Source organism: Cicer arietinum, chromosome 6 (genome assembly GCF_000331145.2).
Source record: "Cicer arietinum cultivar CDC Frontier isolate Library 1 chromosome 6, Cicar.CDCFrontier_v2.0, whole genome shotgun sequence".
In the NCBI taxonomy this organism is placed as follows: domain Eukaryota; kingdom Viridiplantae; phylum Streptophyta; class Magnoliopsida; order Fabales; family Fabaceae; genus Cicer; species Cicer arietinum.
The window spans coordinates 14,620,646-14,642,318 of NC_021165.2; the positions used below are offsets into that span (position 1 = coordinate 14,620,646).

General features: G+C 27.7%; 1 protein-coding gene across 1 annotated transcript; it reads right to left on the reverse strand.

Annotated features, from left to right (window-relative positions):
• Positions 1-4,179: 4,179 nt before the first annotated feature.
• Positions 4,180-8,613, reverse strand: LOC101502260 (protein AUXIN SIGNALING F-BOX 2-like). Its single transcript, XM_004504907.4, has 4 exons — positions 7,538-8,613; positions 6,263-6,755; positions 5,169-5,966; positions 4,180-4,695 (listed from the first exon to the last, which is right to left on the reverse strand). Exons 1-3 carry the CDS (start codon positions 8,041-8,043, stop codon positions 5,211-5,213), a joined length of 1,755 nt encoding a protein of 584 aa, XP_004504964.1. The 5' UTR covers positions 8,044-8,613; the 3' UTR covers positions 4,180-4,695; positions 5,169-5,210.
• Positions 8,614-21,673: the final 13,060 nt, after the last annotated feature.

The following is a 21,673-nucleotide window of genomic DNA, read 5'->3' on the forward strand; positions in this document are numbered from 1 at the left end:
ATCCAAATTTATATCAATCTTCTGTATCAAACGGATCATTAAATTATATAATATAGAATTTAATTTATATACACAATCAATATAAAGAATTATTCAATGATGATAAATCACAATTATTAAATTATTAATAATATTTAACGTTTATCATAATTACTTACAAAATAATCCATATAATTAATTGATAACTATTTACAATTATATACATTTTTTAACATATGAAAATTAAACGTTACAATATAAGATTACTCACTTCCCTAGGGAATACATGCGAACCTAGAAAAAAAAATTAATCTTAAGCCCAATTCTTGATGACGATCTGTACGGGCCACGCTTGGTGTTTTGACTGTGCTTATACAAATGGCCCAATGCGGGATAGTAAATGGGTCACGACCTTCGTTACGCTGAAAAGTTTTCTTCATAATTTTTCATTATATTCCTTACTTTAATTTAATTTTTTTAAAAGAGTAAAATAAATAATTTGAATAAAATGTATAAGTAGGGATATATAAAAGGGGAATCATGTAAATTTTCTTTATATCTTTTACCAATTATTTATTTTTTATTTTCCAAAATAAAAAATTATTATATTCAACCATCTCTAATTTATATTTTAGAAAATTTAAGATTTAAATTTTTTAGAACGAAGATATATTCTAAAATACATTCAAATTTATTATAACATATTTGTATTCTTCTAATAATTTGTAATCCAAAAAATTATTTTAAAAATTTATTATTATTATTTTCAATTTATTAAAATTTCAGCGAACTTGTATAAGTTTGTCGCTTTAGTAGTTTTTTTTAAGAAAAAGAATAAATCTGCTCCACAATATAATTATTTGGAATTTATTTGTATTTTAAAAATGTATTTTGAGAAATTTGAATTAATTTTTTTAATATAAACTTTTGAAAAGTGTGTTTTTTGACAACTAAGATCACTATATTAGAAATTTTATTTGAAGTTTCTCGTTACCATTTTTCTTATTTAAAAAAACAAAGGTATAATAGAATTTTCATTAAAATATGGGGCAGGAATACAATTTAGTGGGATATTGAGTAAAATTTTACAACTAGAAAATTATAGCATGCACCCACATTTATTATTACATTCTTACATTTTATATAAATTATCTATTTCATCGTTTTCTTATTTTTCAATTTTTTTTTCAATAAATTTAATTTGAATTTTAAAAAATTTATAAAAAAATTCGAAATACAAAAGTATTTTAGAAAATTATTTTTTATGTTTTTCAAAACACATTTATAGTTTAAAAAATTCTTTTTTAAGTTTTTTAACTATTAATATATTCAGAATTTATATTTTGAAAGTTTTTTTTCAAGTTTTTCGAAACACATTTGTATTGCAAAAAATTAAAAAAAGCGTTTCATAACACAATTATATTTTAAATTTTAAAAATACAAATATGTTACAAAAAAATTTAAAAAAATTCTACAACACAAATATTTTCAAAAAATTTAAATTTTTTATTTTGAAAATTTTTCGGAATACAAACCTATACTTAAAAAAACATAAAATTTGAGATTTTTAAAAATTTGAAGCGCAAATCTATATAAAAAATACAAAGGTTGAAATATGTTTTATTTAGAAAAATGATAAAATTGATTTTTTATTTATTTATTAAAATGTGGGGCTGTAAGTATTACACCACTCATTTTTACTAAGCACAAATCCATCCTTTTCTATTTTTTTTCTTCAAAAAGTCCCTGATATTACAAAAGTTTAACCACTCGTCACTTTTTTCTTGTTATGTCTTGCATCCAAAATTTAAATTCAAAACTCTTTGAAATTGTGGGTTCTAAAAGTTTAACTATAGAATTAAAATGTTTAAATAGTTTTTAATTTAAATCTCGAATTATGTTGTTCCAAATTTTATTATATCAGAATTTTAGAAACTCGATAAAACTTATAATTTATTTTAGAGTTTAAAAGATATTCAATTTTAATGTAAATCAGTTTTACAGTGTTGCGTAGGATTCGATTTAAGGTCATAGAATTAAGTTGAATATTTTTAAGACCACTTATGTGTAAATGAATAAGTTGTAAGACTGATACCTCATCTTTAACTGAAGGAAGAAGCAATTGATAAATTGAATACTAGGATTTGGTAATTGGCTTGTTGCTCCTAAGTTCTATACACGTGCAATGTCTTCTAATGTAGTTAATGAGTTAGTTGACTTTACTTTTAGAGTTCTATCCTTATTAGCAATGAGAATTACTCCTATGTTAGCTTAATTAATTTAATTATATTGGCCTTTAAATTTGACAAGTAATCTCCTCATACTTTTTAGGCCGCAAAGATCAACATATCCAACTTTAGATCTTATATATCTCTACACGCATTCCTTATCCAATGTTTAAAGGTGATGAAAAATTATGGGATAAAATAAAATGGAATAAAATAATTTAACTTTTTGGAGATATCCCAATATTTGAATAGCAAATTTATTCCACTGCGCTACATAGTACAATATTCCATTTTGTTCGATCAAATTTATAGTTGATGCCAGTGATGAGTTGCGTATCTGGGCCAACATCCTATGCTGAATTAAGAAAAATCAGAATAAATACAATAAAACAAAAGGTAAGAAAGAATATAATTTGACAACGGACAGAAAAAAAATATTTATTCATGTTTAGTGCTCAAGAGTAAAAATCTTTATTAACGTGTTTTGTTTTTCTACAATCTAATTTAATTATTATATTTTAAATTCAATACCATCAAATTTTTAAGTTTTATATTTTTATTTTATTTTTAAATAAGTAATATTTAATAATTAATTTTTTTTTTTCTGTCATACTGTTTTTCATTCTCTTTCTCCTCGGTTCTGCATTAAGAATCGAAGACGAAAAGTTCATTAAGAATTAAAGACAAACCTGAAAATGATGTGGATGGTCATTGGTCACGATACCAAGACCGTAGATACGAGAGTGAGATAGAGGAGGGATCTTCTCGCGATAGTGGAAGAATAGTGAAATTTTTTCTTACCACAGTGGAAAGACGGCAGAGGAGAGCAATTTCTTTTGATGGTGGAGCCGTTTCGGAGAAAAAGGGAGAAAGCTTTGAACTTCTGAGTTGAGAATAATTTTAATTTTATTTAAAATACAAAAAGTTAGAAAATAATTTATTAAATTTAAGGGGATTAAACTCAAAATATAAATGTACTACAAATAATTTAGTCTATTTGATATATAATATATAGATGCTCATGTGGGAAAAAAATAACACACTTATTAGTTAAAAAATGAAAAACACCGACACTCTTCTGTTTTAAAAGTATCATAGAAATTGTCAAAATTAAAATTCAAAGTATACTTTCTTGTAACACAAATAACACTTGTACAAATTTAAGAAAGGGGAAATAAGAAAAGGTCGTTTACTTTATGAAAATATTTTTCGATATCATTTTTTAAAATTTGTATTTATTTTACTTTTATTAATAAAGAGATAAAAAAAATTTGAATGGAACAATTACCTACATTTTTAAAAGTAATGAAAATACTAAAATATTATTTTCATTATTTGTGATAATATATTTTCATTAACTAGTATTTTATCTTTTATTTATAAAAATATTTATCTTCAAGAATCTCTTATCAAAATAAATTAAACACAAATTTTAAAAAGTACCAAACAAACCGTCTTTAAATTTGTTTTTTAAAGGAATTTTTTTACAAAATAGGCAACTCTAAGGGTTTTGTTTTTGTTTCTTCAGAAATCGAAGGACTGTTTGTGACATTATGGCATCCGGCCACATTTGTTATGAATCTAATAATCACTATTAAAAAAACTATATCCTACGTAAAATAAGATTTTAAATGAGTTTATAAAAACTAAAATTGATTTTATATTAATGAATTAAATTCAATATAATAACTTAATATGATATCAAAATATATAGATTCTAACCACCTACCTTTAAATCATAAATAGAGTAAAGATAAGATTTCAGATCTTTTATAAAAACCTAATATTGACAGTTAGCTAAACTAACCTAGGCCAGTAAATTATCTTTATTTCATGAAATCAGTAGATTACAAGTCAAAAAATTATATCTTTGTGTCAACAAAAATGGCTGCAACACAATTTATCCAATCATGCATGATTCACTTTATTTATCATTCTTATAACTCATTCATTTCCATGATTCCCACCAATATAAAAAAGGAAAGGTGCCTTTTACTGAATTCATATTTCAACACAACAAACAAAATGTCTTGAGCATGCAAACAAAAAGGCCAAAGATATCCATAAGCACAGTATACATGTCTTTGCTAAAGCAAGTACATCCATCAAATTCTTCTAGCATGATCCCCTGAAAATTAAATAACTTATTGCCTCTAATCAAATACCAAAAAAAATCAGGTCATTTAATTTGGATACATTGGTCACAATTATTGCTCACATTTTGTGGGCCCAGCTGGTCTAAAGAAGGCAAGTTCATTGCAATTATTTGATGTCAAAAAGATTACTTTATTATTGTGTCTCTCTTGCTGGCCTTTCTTATCCTTAGCATTGATGTACCAAGACATCAACAATCTATGGCTACATTTCAAGTATTTGATACATGATTGAAGTTTCAATCTTGCAAAATCCCCCATCTTTCTTCTTTCTACCTTCCATATAATTGAAGCTTCATTATCACTATGCATGCTTTGCCATATGCAGTATAAGGCTGCAAAACAAAATTATTAAGCACGAGATTAGATGGCGATTAATTCCCATTCTATGGCTCGAGTGTGACTCATAACTAGTAATGGAAGGTGACTACATCCCCTTCTATTGTTTTCTAGGCTCAGCTCATGAATAGTTCACCAATAGCTCGGTCATTTACGATCCTAGTTATGCACTTGAAAAAGTGGATAATGCATGACATGACTTTAGTAATTAACTCATAGAAGCATACACTACACAATGATGAAATAGTTGACCCAAAAAAAGTGATGTTGCCACTAGAAACCAAGGCCATTATTTTTGTACCAATCAATTTGGCTTCTAAGAAGTAGCATCATACAATTGAAAAACAAAAGCTCGTGTCACTTATTCTAATTAATGGGGTAGTTGTGAGGTGGTTATCAGATGTCATGCATATTTCAATGTGAGATCATAGCTATCTAATTGTGAGAAAGAACAAGAGAGAGACATTACCAAGGACATTTTTGAGCTTCAAAGTAGGACTAAAAAGGCAGTTTAGAGAGTGAGAACAAATGGAGGTGCATCCTTTCTTGGCCCGACAAGAGAACGATAAACATAAAGTCTTTCAGCCTCACTAGCATCGCTTCCATCTTCCTTAATCACTTCAACATTCAACCAAGGCCTTTCTTGTGCCAACAATCTACATCCATTCATCGTCACGTTGCAATCTGACATCCAAAGCGACCTCATCGACTCATACTTCCCCATACACGACAAAAGTGCTGCATTGCCAAATGGACAGTCCCTTATCTCGAGTTTTCTCAGCTTTGGACATCCATCTAGAACACACTGCATCCCCCAATCACTGTTTCCGGCAAAAGCCACCGAAAGCGTTTCCAAGTTTTTTGCATACTTGCCTATATACTCAAATGTGAGGTCAGTCAGAAGACCTGATACAGCAAGCCTCTGGAGTCTAGGGCAGTTCCTAACAACTGCTCCGAAGGCTTCGTCCATAGGTTCATCTGTCAGGTAATCTGCCTGACCAGGGTTCATGATGCAGAGGCGGAAATGAGTGAAATCAGGACAGTTTTGTGCAACAGTAGTAACAGCAGCATTGGTCATCTGACGGCAAAAGTAGAGGACGTAGTGAAGCTTCGGGCAACCTTCAGAGACAGCAACAAACCCTGCTTCCGTAACACCGTGCGCAACGCCTTCCTCAAATGGATCTGCGGGAAAAACACGTAGTTCCTCAAGCAATGGACAGTATGATCCAACAGCTTCAAGTCCCTTGTCTTCAACAGTGTCCACAACCTGTATTATAAGGTAGATGTTCCAATACATTATCGTTAGCATGCACGGAAAAAACTAATCGAAAATCTGCACAAAAAGAGTGGATAAAATATGCAACAATTATATTTGGAAGTTCGAACTATTAATGACAATTTATTTCATATAGCTAAATGTTGAATGGTGACAAAATGCTATTAACTTATCATGTAGCTAATGCATTAATTAAAACCCTAAAGAAATGTGACATACTGACACAAGAGTTTTAGTTGCTAAATCTTCAATATCGATGAAACTTTATAGAATAAATAAAACCATACCCAGAGGCGTCGAAGATTTGGACAGTGAACAAGAATCTTAGCAAAATCATCACTGTCAATAAGAGCATAACTAAAATTCATGAAAGTCAGATTTGCGCATGCAGGGTACAGAACTGGGATGTGTTGTCCAGAAGCCGCCCATAAACCAGAAAGGGAGTAAAGACTTTTACAATTGTTGAATGCGCTTTCAAGCTCTGCAGACTGCTGACATGTCAACTGTTGATAAAATGAGCCGCAACCAAGCTCGCATACCTGAGGAGCGCGAACGAGAAGTCTTTGTAAATGTTCCGGTGTTATGCTTTTGTTAACTTTCAAAGTCTTTAATGATTTGCACCTACTGACAAGCTTCTCAAGTACATCGATGTTCACATCGTTGTTTAGGTTGGCAAAGTTCAATACTTCCAATGATGTAAAGGTTTCTGGGAAGCAACTCAACCAATTACCGCTTTTGTCATCGATACCATTCTCTTGTATGTCAAGCTCAGTTAAATTCCTGCATCCAAGTAATATTCAGAAGATCATTTATTCGTCGAACAAAAGATTAAGCAATAAATGCCATCATTATGGAAAAAATACCATTTTTCCTAATCACTCGATATGATGTTGTCATGAATGAAGATTTTGAGATTGAACAGAAATATCATAATGCTAGCAAAAAATAGTGTAATTGATGTGATCAACAATTCAATCTAATGAATCTATGAATTAATGGAAAATTATCATTCTTTCAAAGGTGAAATAGTCTGATCAAGTTTATTCCATGAAAAGAATAACTAGAGAATATTACCATGTTCCTATTTTCAATTGATGCTCAAATGTTAATTTTATGAAACAGAACATAAGTGACTCTCAAAATCACAGCTATGTAGTAAGATTCTGTTTCCACTGCCAACATAAATTCACAAACATCTCACCAATGGAAAGTTGCTTCATCATGCGATATGCAAAAATGGCAAACAAACCAGACACTCATGAAAAACGAATCTTAAAAAAGAATGAACCAATTAAGGAGAGATAATCATAAAACTTGGAAGTCAACACTGAGAGTAAATATTATTCGAATCTGTTAGCAAATACAATTTATACTACAGAATCAAAATATAATTTATAATTGTTTAAAACTAAACTCATCAATTAACAGTATTGCATCATCAAAAAGAAAAAAGCAAAAAATTCATATCATATCATATAAAAAAATGAGTAACACAGAAAAAGTAAAAGGCTAAAAAACCCAAAATAATTAGCATTTTGAAGACAAAAAAAAAAAAATCTTACTTGCAATTAGTAGCAACAGCAGCCAAGCCATCAGTGCTAAATCCATCACAACTCAAAAGAGAAAGAGCTTTGAAATTGTGAAATGAAAGAGACAAAAACTCTAAACTCTCATCAGTAACAGTCATTCTCTTAAGCTTCAACTCCTCAAGAAAAGGATATTTGTGAGCAAAAACAATCAACCAAGGTAGAATATCAGCACCCCAATTAGCAGGAACCAAATTAAAATCAGAGAAACGAGGTTTCCCTTTGAGTGTAACACTTCTTATGTTTGGAAATCTACGAGTTAAGATCTCAGGTGTCACAGCATAACAGTTTCCAATGAACACATTCCTCCTTGACCATCTTTCAGCGTTGTACCACTCTTTGCAAACCAATGAAACTGAACTTCTGTCTTTATGTGATTTCACCATGCCAAGTACACGTTCCAACACCTCATCTGGAAAATCTGAACTTTTGTTCATGTTTTTTGATTCTGTTGTTTCTTCCTTCTTTCTCTTATGCACCATTTTCAACACACACAAAAAACCAACAACAACAAACAAACTTTAAGGTACCCTTTTGAATTCACAATCAGATTTTAAACCAACCACTATGCTAATTGCTAAACCATGGTAAAAATAAATAAATAAATAATAATAATAAAATAAAATAAAAAATAAAAAGTTTCAGTCAAAGTGAAACAATTTTTTTTTGGTTTTTGTGAATGACAAAAAAAAAATTGAAATCACTAAGGAATTTTTTGTAAAGTAGCGGAAATATAGCAATGTACTAAGAGTGGTTCTCAAATCAAAACTGAAAATTTTTCGGATATCTTTTTGACTGCTGAGTTTGTTGCTTTTTTGTCCGTGTTTTTTCTTTCAACACAAAAAAAAAAAAGCAATTAAGAGAGGCAGAAAATGAAGTATGAATCTGAGATCTGCTAAATAGGAGGAAAAAGAAGGTTTCGTAGATAGATATAATATTTATTTATATGGGTATGAGAAGAAGGAGAGTGATGATAGAGAAAGGTCAATGAAAATTGGGATCTTTTTTTCCATTAACTTAAGCTTTTTAGGTGATGATGAGTCCAAATGAACATTCACAATGGGTGTATTGTAACATATAAACTAATACTTCCTTTTTCATTTTTATAATTCAATTCTAATTTTATAAATCAAAATTTATGTATTACTTCTATACCATAAATTAAATATATTAATGGCTGTTTTATTAAATTACAATTAATTTAACTCACTAATGTCAATACTATTTATTAGGTTGAACCGAAAGACAAAACAAATTATTATTATTCAATTGTCTTCTCTAAGAATATAGCATAGGAGGTAGTAATTTTTTACTTTAATAATTTAATTAGTGTTTAATTTATGAATTTAATGAGTATTACTTTATGTTATTTATATTAACTATTAATATAAAATTGATTTAAAGTGATAATACATCGTCTTTTTTTCTTTTAATTTATTAACTTCAACGTTAAGTCGCTGGTAAGTAATAGACAAATTTAGTGTAGATTCTCGTCCCATAAACCGGTGGATATCTAGTAAATAAAATTTGCATAAAAAGATTTCTACCAAAATCAAATGCTTATCGGAACTTTTTTTTTAAAACAATCCAAAATATTTCACTAACAAAATTCGCATTACTCTTTGTTTGTTATTTTTGGGGAAGGGTTACTTTTTGGCAGTGCAACCTCCAACCTTTTTTTGTTTTATATTATTGGATAAAAAACTGAAATTCTGATCAATAATAAAAATATTAATTATTTATATAATAATAATACTAATTAATTGATTATAATTATAAAAAATTATAGATATTATGTAGAGGAACATAACGTTTGATTAACATTCTTTTATCACGTATAAGTACCATACATAGTCTTTATTTTTTTTGTAATCTTACATCTAACTTCTATTATGGTTCTAATACAGTTATTATTTCCATAATACAATTATTTTGTGAAGTTTTTTAAAGAATTATCTGAAATGCAGATTAAATATTAATAATTAATTAATTTTAATTTAATGTAAAATATTTATTCAATATATAATAATTTTTTTTGCCTAAAAGAATCTGTTTTTTTTTTATCTCATATTATATTTAGTCTATAATTTATATTAGATAATATACATAAAAGAAAAGTTAAAGTTTGACCAGATTAATCAAACAAAATCTTGAGAAAAAAAGTGAGAAAACAATAAATAAGAGATAAAAATTATTTACTTCAAAAATATTAAATTTTAAATTTGTGTGAAAGCATATTGAAAATAAATACAAATAGTTTTATAAATATTCCATTTTGATAAAATTATAAAATTAAACAAAATTTTTAAATGTCTATGAAAGCATATAAAAAATAAATACAAATATTTTTATAAAGGTTCCATTTTTATAAAATTATAAAATTAAACAAAAAAAAAATCCTTTTAAATTACATTAAATACTGACATTTTGACCAAATTAAAATAATAGTTTTTGGAAAAAAAAAACATTTTGATAAATATTTTTTTTTTAAATATAATTGACTTTGGAGTCATGTGATGCATAAAATCATATGTCGGGAATATAAATTACTATATAGAATTTAACAAGAAATAATATGTATAGTATAATGGCAATGCAATATATATTCAAAAAAGTAAAAGCAAAAAAATGCATTTTGAAAATCTTTATAAAGAATTATCTAAAATGAAAATTATTTATTTATGAATAATTGATTTTAATGTAAATAATTTATTCATTATACAATCATTTAGTGTCTAAAAAAATATTTTATTTTTGTTTATCTTATATTATATTTAGTCTATAATTTATAATAGATACTAATCGGTAAAGGAAAGTTAAAATTGGACCAGATTAATTAAATAAAAAAGAGTGATAAGATAATAAATAAATTACTACTTACATAAAAACACTTAAATTTTAAATTTGTATGAAAGTATATTGAAATTAAATATGAACAGTTTTGTAAAAATTCATTTTTTATAAAATAATAAAATTACTTTTAAATTCAGTAAAATACAAATAATTTTACCAAATTAAAATAATAGTTTGTGGCAAAATATTCATTTTGATAAATAGTTTTTTAAAATGTATCTGACTTTGGAGTGATATAATGCATAAAATCATACCTCATAAATACTAATTACAATAGATAGTATATTAAGAAATTATATGTATAGAGCATTGGCATAATGCACTATATATTTTTTTTAAAAGTAAAAGCAAAAATATATATTGCATAAAACTTTATAAAGAATTATTTAAAAATCACATTAAATAATTATATGTAAATAATTGATTTTAATATAAAATGTTTATTCAGTGTATAATTATTTTTTTCCTAAAAAAATCTATTATTATTTGTTTATCTCGTAATATATTAATTAAGTCTATAGTTTATAATAGATATTATCGGTAAATGAAAGTTAATATTTGACCAGATTAATTAAATAAATTTTTCCAAAAAAGAGTGAGAAAATAATAAATAATTGTTTACTTAAAAACATTAATTTAAAATATGTATGAAAGTATATTGAAAATAGTTATGAATAGTTTTATAAAAATTCTTTCTTAAAATAAAAATACAAAATCGAACAAAAATTCCTTTTAAACTTCGTAAATGCTAATATTTTTACCAAATTAAAATAATATTTTCTAGCAGAAAATACATTTTAAGAAATAGTTTTTTTAAATATAATTGATTTTGGAGTAATGTAATACATAAAAATCAAATATCGGGAATATAAACTACCTTATAAAATTTAACAAAAAAAACTATATGTATAGTATAGAAAATTAATTTATTAGATTAATTGACGGTTGTGATTGACTGATAATGTAAAAATTATTTATACTAATAGCATATGTAAATTAAAAAATTTTACACTATCAATCAATACAACCATTAAATAAATAATATTTGATTTTTATCATAATTATTTATAAAATTATTTATATCATTAATTATAATTTATGGATTGTGTAAAAAAATTTAACTTACACAAATTAAACTCATAGTATATGCATAGTGCAATATATATATTTTTTAAAAGAAAAAAAAAAGTAGAAAAAAGAACAAAGTGTAAAACATTATAAAGAATTATCTAAAATGCACATTAAAATATTTAAAATAATTTATTTAATGTAAATAATAAGTTCATTATATAATTATATTTTGCCTAAAATATTTGTATTTTTTTGTTAAATTTTAAATTTGTATAAAAGATTACTGAAATTTTATATGAATAGTTTTAAAAAAATTCAATTTAATATAGGTTTTTAAAAATTAAACTGAAATTCCTTTTAAGTTTCTAGTAAAATATATTTTGATAAATAAATTTTTTAATATAATTGATTTTGGAGGTTTATAATGCATAAAATCGTAAGTCGCGAATATAAATTACCTTAGAGAATTTAATAAGAAATTATATGTATAGTAGTATATTGGCATAGTGCAATGTATATAAAAAAAATGTAAAAGCAAAACAATATATCACAGAAAAATTTATAAGGAATTATCTTAAACCAACATTAAATATAAAATTATTTATAAATAATTTTTAAAAGTACAAATATTTGTTAAACATATAATTATTTATTGTCCAAAAAATATATTATTATTAGTATATCTAATATTATATTTACTCTATAATTTGTAATAGATAATAATCGTTAAAGGAAAGTTAAAATTTGATCAGATTAATTAAATAAAATCTTCAAAGAAAAAGGTGACATGGTAATAAATAAAAAATAAAAATTTATTTAATTAAATTTTAAAATTTAAATTTGTATGAAAGTACATTGAAAAATAAATATTAATAACATTATAAAAATTCGTTTGTTTTTATAAAATTATGAAAATAAAACAAAATTTCCTTTTAATATTCTTAATATACTAATAGTTTTACCAAATTAAAATAATAGTTTATGGCAAAAAATAGATTTTACTTAAAAATCTTTTGACCAGATTAATTAAAAGAATCCTTAAAAAAAGAGTGAGCAGATAATAAATAATTATTTACTTAAATTTAATTAAATTTTAAATTTGTATGAAAGTTTATTGAAATTAAATTTAAAATGTTTTATAAATATTTCTTTCTTTTATAAAATTATAAAAATTAAACAAAAATTCCTTTTAAATTTCTTAAAATATTAATATTATTATCAAATCAAAGTAGTAGTTTCTGGAAAAAAGATATTTGGATAATAATGATAAAATAAAAATATATGATTGACTTTGGAGTGATGTAATACATGAAGTCGTTTGTCGAGAACACAAATTACTGGAGATAATTCAATAAGAAATTATATGCATAATATATTGGCAAAGTGAAATATATATTAAAATATAAAAAAATAAAAGCAAAAAGAAAACATTTTGGAAAACTTTGTAAGGAATGATCTAAAATGCACATTAAATATTTATAAATAATTGATTTTAATGGAAAATATTTCTTTGGAATTTATTTAATTTTTGCCTAAAAAAGTCTGCTTTTATTTTTATTTTTTATTTTATCTCATTATATTTAGTCGATTTATTTTGTTGTATGATTGTTGCGTAGTCTCCCAGTCTCTTATATAAACAACAACAAAAATCACATGTTTAAAAAAATAGTTTGACTCATTTAATTTTCTTAAATTAATAAGAAAATTGTATCATAAGTTGCCCTTTATAGTTTACCGTGTAGTACTTCGTATTATTAAAAAACAAATATTTTTATTTTTATGTCTTTGTTGTTCTTATAGATCCATAGTTTTTGCAAAATTTAGGACGAGCAAACAAAATATCTAGTATGTCCTCTATAAAATAATATTATTGTTATAGTTTCTAATTCCATTAAGCAATCAAGTAGTTCATTTCCGCCAAATATGAATTACCTACTTAACAATTTTAATAAGCAAGACTTCATGAAAGCACATGCATCTCAATGCCCCAAATTTTTGACAATTTTAGAAAATAAAAAATTGTCATAACCAACATTAGTTTACACCAACTCTCAATGTTTATAGAAAACCAACAGAGTACTACTACAATTGTGTAATCGAAATTGATAATCAAATACTTTATTAACCCAAAACACATGGTGAATTATATAACACATTTTTATATCCCAACTAATTTCTATGGACATAAAATTGTGTGTGTGCACCCAAACAAAGATTTCTTTTATAATCCTATAACTCCAACAATCCTTTTCCCACCCAAACTCTAATAAATACCAAACAATATGACTAAGTTGTCCAACACATCACACATGCATCTCATACGACAATTTAACATTAATCATCCAATTAAATTAACACTGAATACTAGGAAATCAATTTCAGTTCCCAAAAGTCCTCATTCATTGATAGTCCCCTGTTCCCAAAAGTCCCCATGCATTGTCAATCATATAGTAACTCCATATAATCCTATGTTATTTAATATGACATTTAATATCAATTAGTCCCAATGAAAAACTGAAACCAAAAGGCTACAAGAAAAAAAAGCATGGAAGAATTGTATTTTATAGAAACTATGCGCATCAAACATATTGAGAACTATAGTACAAATTAATCAATCTATTGACATTGAAACTCATAATAACTAATGGTGTATTTGAAAAGTTTATTGAATCTTTAACATGAATTAAATGCATATGAGTCTTGTTCCAATAATCTAGATATTTATCAATGCACCATAAACAAATGTCAAGATAGATAATTACTATTACGCATGCTTGCTAAATATTCTCTTCCCTAAAAGCAATAATTTAAATGTGTAAAAAAATGCGAAAAATGTTAGGAAACAACATCAATTTAAGATAGGCGGCTAACTGTAAGTAGTTAATACTTAATGGTATCAGACAACAACTCTAACGCCAACATATTTTTGACACACAAAGAAATTATGAGAATTACCAAAAGTTACCAATGGCTGCGCACGCTACCATTAAAATTGGTGGCTAACGATAATAGTTCATAGCATATGACAACAACTCTAATGTCAATAACTCACGAACGAGTTAAATCAATTGTAAAGGGATATTTATTAGATTTAGTTACATTAGTAGACTTAGTCAATTTTATTTTAATTTGTTAATAAGAGTAACTAATTCAGATAGATTAGTTACATCCCTTTTTTCTTTTGTAATTTTTTTGCATATAAATAACTTGTACTGAATCTTTATTATTCTTAATGAGAAAAGAGGTAATTCAGTAATCTACCATGTGTTTATCATAATAATAGCATGGTATTAGATGACAAAATTCATTAAATCCTTTTCGTCATTATTCCTGCCTATTCCTTAGTATTTTTCATTATTCACCATCTTCTTTCATAGCTGATGAACCAAGACCCATAGATTGTTCAAACAAACCTGTTTTTCCTCCTCAAGACCCCTCTTAACCCTCGAAATCCTTATTACCTTCATCCAGGCAACTCGACTCCGTTCTCGTCACACCGCCGTTGAACGACAATAACTACCATAATTGGAGCAAATGCATGAAACGGACATTATCATCCAAGAACAAGTTTTCTTTCACTAATGGTTCCCTTCCTCAACCTTCTTCCACCAATCCATATTTCGAATTATGGGATCGCTGCAATAATATAGTTCTTTATTGGATTACACGAACCCTATCTCCTCAAATCGCATAGAGCACCATTTGTTTTGACAACACCACTAACTCGTGGAAGGACCTTCAAGAAAGATTCACCAAGGGCAACCATTTTAGGGTTTCCGATTTGCTCAAAGATTTGCATTCCATAAAACAAGGTGATCGTACTCTCTCTGCTTACTTTACTGATTTGAAAATATTATGGGATGAGTTGGAATTTCAACCCCCATCCCTGTTTGTTCTTGTTCCACTCATTGCCTTAATTTTATTCTTCATTAGGTATTATTCATCATACTTCATGTGTTGAAACTCCTGAATAAAGATGACAAAATAACCCACACCCGTGAGTACCCACCCAAACCCGCTTGATTTGGGGGGAAAACCCGCTTTGATTGGGTGCGGGGGCAGATTTTTCTCGAAATTAAAATTCGGAGGCGAGGACATGTTTGGGGGTGGTGATATCCACCCTGCACTCGAACCCGTCCCGCCCCCGAACTCGTCCCGCAAATAATATTAATGTAATTTTTAAATTTTATCTACATATACATATTGAATATAATTAATATTTTTTAAATATTATAAATTATAATCTTATCTCTATAGAAAATATTTTATTATTTTATTATTGTCTAATAACAATTATTTTATTATATTAATTATAATAGATTTGAGGGGCACGAAAATTAAAACCCCGTTGCGAGCAGAGATGAGGGGCCTAAATTTTACACCCGTTATGAAACGGGTGCGAGTTTTCCCCAATTAGTCGAGTGTGGGGGTGGAGGAGGCAAAATCCACCCACACCCCGCCTCGTTGCCATGCCTACTCCTGTACAAAACTCTATTGTAGAACGCAAACATCGACATATTTTAAACGTAACACATGCTCTTTTATTTCATGCTCATTTTCCTAAATATTTTTGGTCTCATGCTCTAAAACATATTGTTTACATTATTAATCGGATTTACACTCATGTATTGAATCTTAAAAATCGTTACGAAATGTTATATACTATTCCTCCAACTTTGACTGAATTAAAGGTTTTTGGTTGCTTGGCATATGCTGCTACTTTAACTAATGCTCACACCAAATTAGACTCCCGTGCAAGACAATGCATTTTCTTGGGTCTTAAGATTGACACAAAAGGTTATATTTTATTTGATTTACATACCCGTGCTACCTTTATCCCTAGAAATATCATCTTTTATGAATATGTTTTTCCTTATCCTCAAAATAATCTTTTTGCCACTGTTTCAAATCATGACACTAACATTGATGATGTTCTTATTTTTGATAATTATGTTGTGATGAATCCTCTGTCCCATAATTCCAATTATGCTACCGCTCTGCATCCTGATGATTGTCATGTTGTTCTCTCTTCTTATGATTCTCATTGCATACATGATTTTATTGTTTGTCAAACTAATCTTGACAGTGTTTATTTAAGAATATCTGATAGGCATCGTCACCCCCCCTAAATACTTAAATGATTTTCAATGTAGTGATGTTTTGCATCATGATAATCTGCCTCCATTACATTCCTTATCTATTGTATTATCTTATCATAAATTTTCTCCATCTCATTTTAAGTACGTCAATGCTATCACTCATAGTCATGAGCCATCTCATTATAAACATGCTATTAAACATGATGTATGGATTAAAGCCATGAAGGAGGAACTAGATGCTTTAAATAATAACTAACACTTGGGTGATAACTAAGTTACCACAAGGTAAAAAGCCCAATGGTTGCAAATGAGTATATAAAATCAAACACAAATCTGATGGAAACATTGAAAGGTATAAGACTAGATTAGCTGTCAAGGGTTTTAATCAAATTGAAGATATAGACTATTTTGACACTTATTCTCCAGTCGCCAAACTAACTACTGTAAGACTACTACTTGCCTTAGCCTCTTCTAATAATTGGTTTTTACATCAATTGGATGTGCATAATGCTTCCTTACATGGGGATTTGGATGATGAGGTTAATATGAACCTACCCCCGGGCATGTCCACTACTCATCCAAACCATGTATGTAAACTTTTAAATTACTTTATAGACTTAAACAATCTAGTAGACAATGGTTTGTTAAATTATCTACTGCCTTACTTTCTAAAGAATATATTCAATCTTTATCTGTATTTATTCATTAAAAGAGTTCATCAATCATTTATTTCTCTCCTTATTTATGTTGATGATGTTATTATTGCAGGTAATGACATCAAAGAATGCACAAATATTAAATCATTCATCAACTCCAAATTCAAGATAAAGGACCTAAGGGACTTTAAGTACTTCCTTGGTTTAGAAGTATTAAGATCAAAACTCGGAATCCACATTTGCCCACACAAATGTGTTCTGGATCTATTGCACAATGTTGGTCTGCTCGCCTCTAAACCAACATCTACACCTATTTAAAAGGGCACTAGACTTACTTCCACTACTGGAACACTGCTTTCAGATAATTCTCTTTATCGACGACTAGCGGGACAACTCATATAACTTACAAACACAAGGCTAGATATTAATTTTCCAGTTCAACAATTAAGCCAACATATGTGTTCTCCAACTAACAAGCACCTTGATGATGTCATACGTGTACTCAAATATCTCAAATAATCACCTGTGAATGGTATTTTCTTGTATGCCTCTTCTTGCATTTAGCTCAAAGCATTCTCTGATTCTGATTGGGCCACGTGCCCAGAAACCCGTAAATCTATCAACGGGAATTATGTCTTTCTTGGTGATTCTTTAATATCCTGGAAGTCCAAGAAACAAGCCACCGTTTCTTGAAGTTCTTCAGAAGCAGAGTATCGGGCCATGGCCTCCGCTGTATATGAAATACAATGGCTAGCTTATCTTCATCAAGACCTACAAAATGACTTTACAACACCTGCTCTTTTATACTGTGACAATCAATCCGCCAGACACATTGCAACTAATTTTTCATTTCACGAACACACCAAGCATATAGAACTTGATTGCCACCTCATTCGCGAGAAACTCCAATAGAATAACTATTGGATATGTCTTCACCAAAGATTTCGATCCCAAACCATTTCAGAATTTCTGTTTCAAACTAGGCTTAATGAACTTATGCGCTCCAGCTTGAGGGAGGCTATTAGATATAGTTATATTAGTAGACTTAATCAATTTTATTTCAGTTTGTTAGTAAGAGTAACTAATTCAATTAGATTAGTTACATCAGTTACATCCCTTTTTTCCTTTTGTAATTTCTCACATATAAATAACTTGTATTGAATAATTATTATTCTTAATAAAAAAAGAGGTAATTCAGTAATCTACCATGTATTTATCATATGTTTAAAGATCCTATTAAATGATAAGACTTCCTCTCCCAAATCAAATCAAGATAGTAATCAATTCCCAAGATTTTTGGATATATTTATAAGCTTGAGGGACGCATTGAACCCACAAAAGAAATTATGAGATTTATGAGAAGTTAGTAACAGAATGACACAAGCTTTGGATGGTTGGGGTGCTTGAGATAATGGTTGTGCATATTGGCATTAAGACAGATGGCTTCTTAAATGCATAGTGACTCACATGTGAAAGCTTTTTATAGACTAAGGTTACTGCTCAAGCTATTATATTAATATATATGATGATGACTACTCCTCTTCATTGTATAGGTGAAGTTTCTCGACATAGTTTTTAACCCACAAACCAAATTATGATCAATAACAATCTTCGAATGAAGTTGTGTCCATTTTCACTTTCAAAAGTTATTATTCATTTTTCTAAAAATTTAGCAAATTCATTCATTTAATCTTCAATTCCATACAACTTCTTGAAAACAAAACAACTAACCGTTGTGGAAGCTTCTGATTTGCTATGAGGTTGTATAATTTTTCCCATACTTAACAACTATCAATTATAGGTGTTTTTTTATGTTAATTATCGACATTGTAGTGTTATTTGTTGTCAACTATTATTGACAGATTGATGACTTCAAAATTTTAGCTTTTATTTTAGTCTAAACATTCTATTATGATATTTGTTCCACGATTAAAAACATTTCTAAATATTCATATGTGTTTATATTAAGTCACATTAATTAAATTATTCGGAACAACATGTACCTATATGAATGCTTGAATATTTTATTTATTATTTAAGTTTAAATATTTGATTTGTTTTTATTTTAAGATACAATCTTTTTTATTTTATTTTTTATAATTTTTTTTCTTCAATTTAACTTTAAAATTATCCAATAATGTTAGTTACCGTTAAAAAAAATTTACATAACAAACGAAAAAATAAGAACAAGAATCAAATATGTTAGTCTATTATTATTTATATATAAACGCCGAAACCGGGTTGTGAAAAAGACTACATTCTAACTAACTTAATCATACCTATCCTATGTGGATGATTTAGCTGAGTATTTTTTGTATGGTTTCAACTAAATATTTTCACTTTTATAATACATGTAAAAAGATGTAATAATTCCAAAAATTAATAAAAATGTCATAAGATATATTAATATTACAAAATCAATATTTTATATAAATTAAATTGATGAATTTATTACAAAATACGGAAAATGGATTTTTTTAAGAATAAATCTCATTCATTGATTGAACAATAAATTATAAACAAAAGTTTAATTATCATACATTACCAACACAAGACAACGAAACTCTCATTTATTTCTCTAATTAATACCATATTCAATTTTTTATTTACTTGCTAATATGGATAATTAATTCAATATAATTTATTCTCAACAATAAAGTGGTTCGTCCTTGTTTTGGTATGAGACAAATGTGGAGGTGGTGTCGATAGTAAAGAGAGTTATGATCCACATGATATATACTAGGGACGTTGTGAGTATCATTTGTGATGGTCTCTGATTGTCAATGTACCCATTAATTGACTAGGCTGCATTGTCACCAACAGACATACTTTGGGAAGACACACTCAAGATCACTACATGCTATACACGTTTCATGGTCGACAAGAAGGATAGAAAGGGTTGATGGACGGTGAAAGTTTATATTCTAATGTAGAATTTTAAAAATATTCTCAAATTAATGTAGTTTTTTTATTAATCAATTTAATCTTAAATATGTCTTTTGTTGATTAATTTATTTCTTGAATTTGTGTTAAGTTAGTCTATTTGACTCTTATAGTTTTTTATCTTAACTTTGCTATGCACACAGTCGATCCTAAAATCTAAATAAAATGAGGCGTTTGTGTTAGACAGTTGAGAACCAACATAAAGTTTAGTTGAATCTTTATAACATGGATCAAATACAGGATAATGTTAACATAATTAGGTCATTGTTGGGAAGCAATGTGTTGCATCGCTTGAGTACAATATCAAACAATCAAGGATTGTAGCACCAATGTGTGAATGTAGTGAAATATAAGCAAGGGTGACCACATTTTTGTGACCGAGTGTGGGTAAAATTAAAAGCTACTTCATGCGAATATGATTCATTTTAGTATAAAGAATATATGTACACTTATAGAAAAATTTATGAAAATATTGGATATTATGATTGGGAAGATGGTCAATGTGATGCGCCTACAAGAATATAAGTGGATGTTTAAAAAGTAGAAAGAATTAGACAAATTCAACTTTTAAGCTTTGACACGCTGACAAAGTAAGATCAAGAAATGAGGTATGCATTATAGTTGATGAGGAGTGGAAGAAGAGTATTGTGGATGTGAAAAGGATAAGAGAGGTTATATCATAGACCTAAATTTTATAGTGGACAAGTCATCTTTAATGTTATTAGTGTTTACGCACCTCACGTATGGTTAGAATAACAACTTAGAGACTTTGGAGGAGATTTAGAAAGCTTAATTAATCCAATAACTACCATTAGGAGAAAATATTTTTCTAGGATGGGATCTAAATGACATGTAGAGAGTGCATCATGAGAGTATGAGAGCTAGCATGAAAGATATGAGTTCAGGGAGTATAATGTTAGGGAAAATTCATCATAGATTTTTCTCTGACTTTTAACCTTACTATAACTAATACGTGTATTAGGAAAAAGATTGTGATTTTATTACATATAAGAATTGGATAATATATTCACAAATATATTTCTTTCTTTTTAAGAAAACAAACATAAATATTTGTTCGATGGGCAAAGTTATTCATAAATAGAGCTTGACTATCCAACATAGGGTTTTAGTTATAGATGTAAGTGTTACGAGGAGAACAGGAGGAATCCGCAGTAGAATTTCACAGATCAAGTGGTGAAATTTGAAGAGTGAAAACAAAAGATATTTCGACACAAAATTTTAGAAGGAGTTTTTTTAGAGTTACAAGAAAGTGCAAGTAATATGCAAGACAAGAAGAAGGATATGTCGAAAAAGATAGTAAAAGAAATGTTTGACGAATTAAAAGGTTTTGAACCTAGGAGTAAAGGATCATGATGGTAGAACGAAAGTGTGGTACAACAAAATGTTAAGATAAAAAATTAATAATTTAAAGTCTGGCCAAAATGTAAAAATGATAAGAGTTGAGAAAAATATCAAGAAGCGAAGAACTA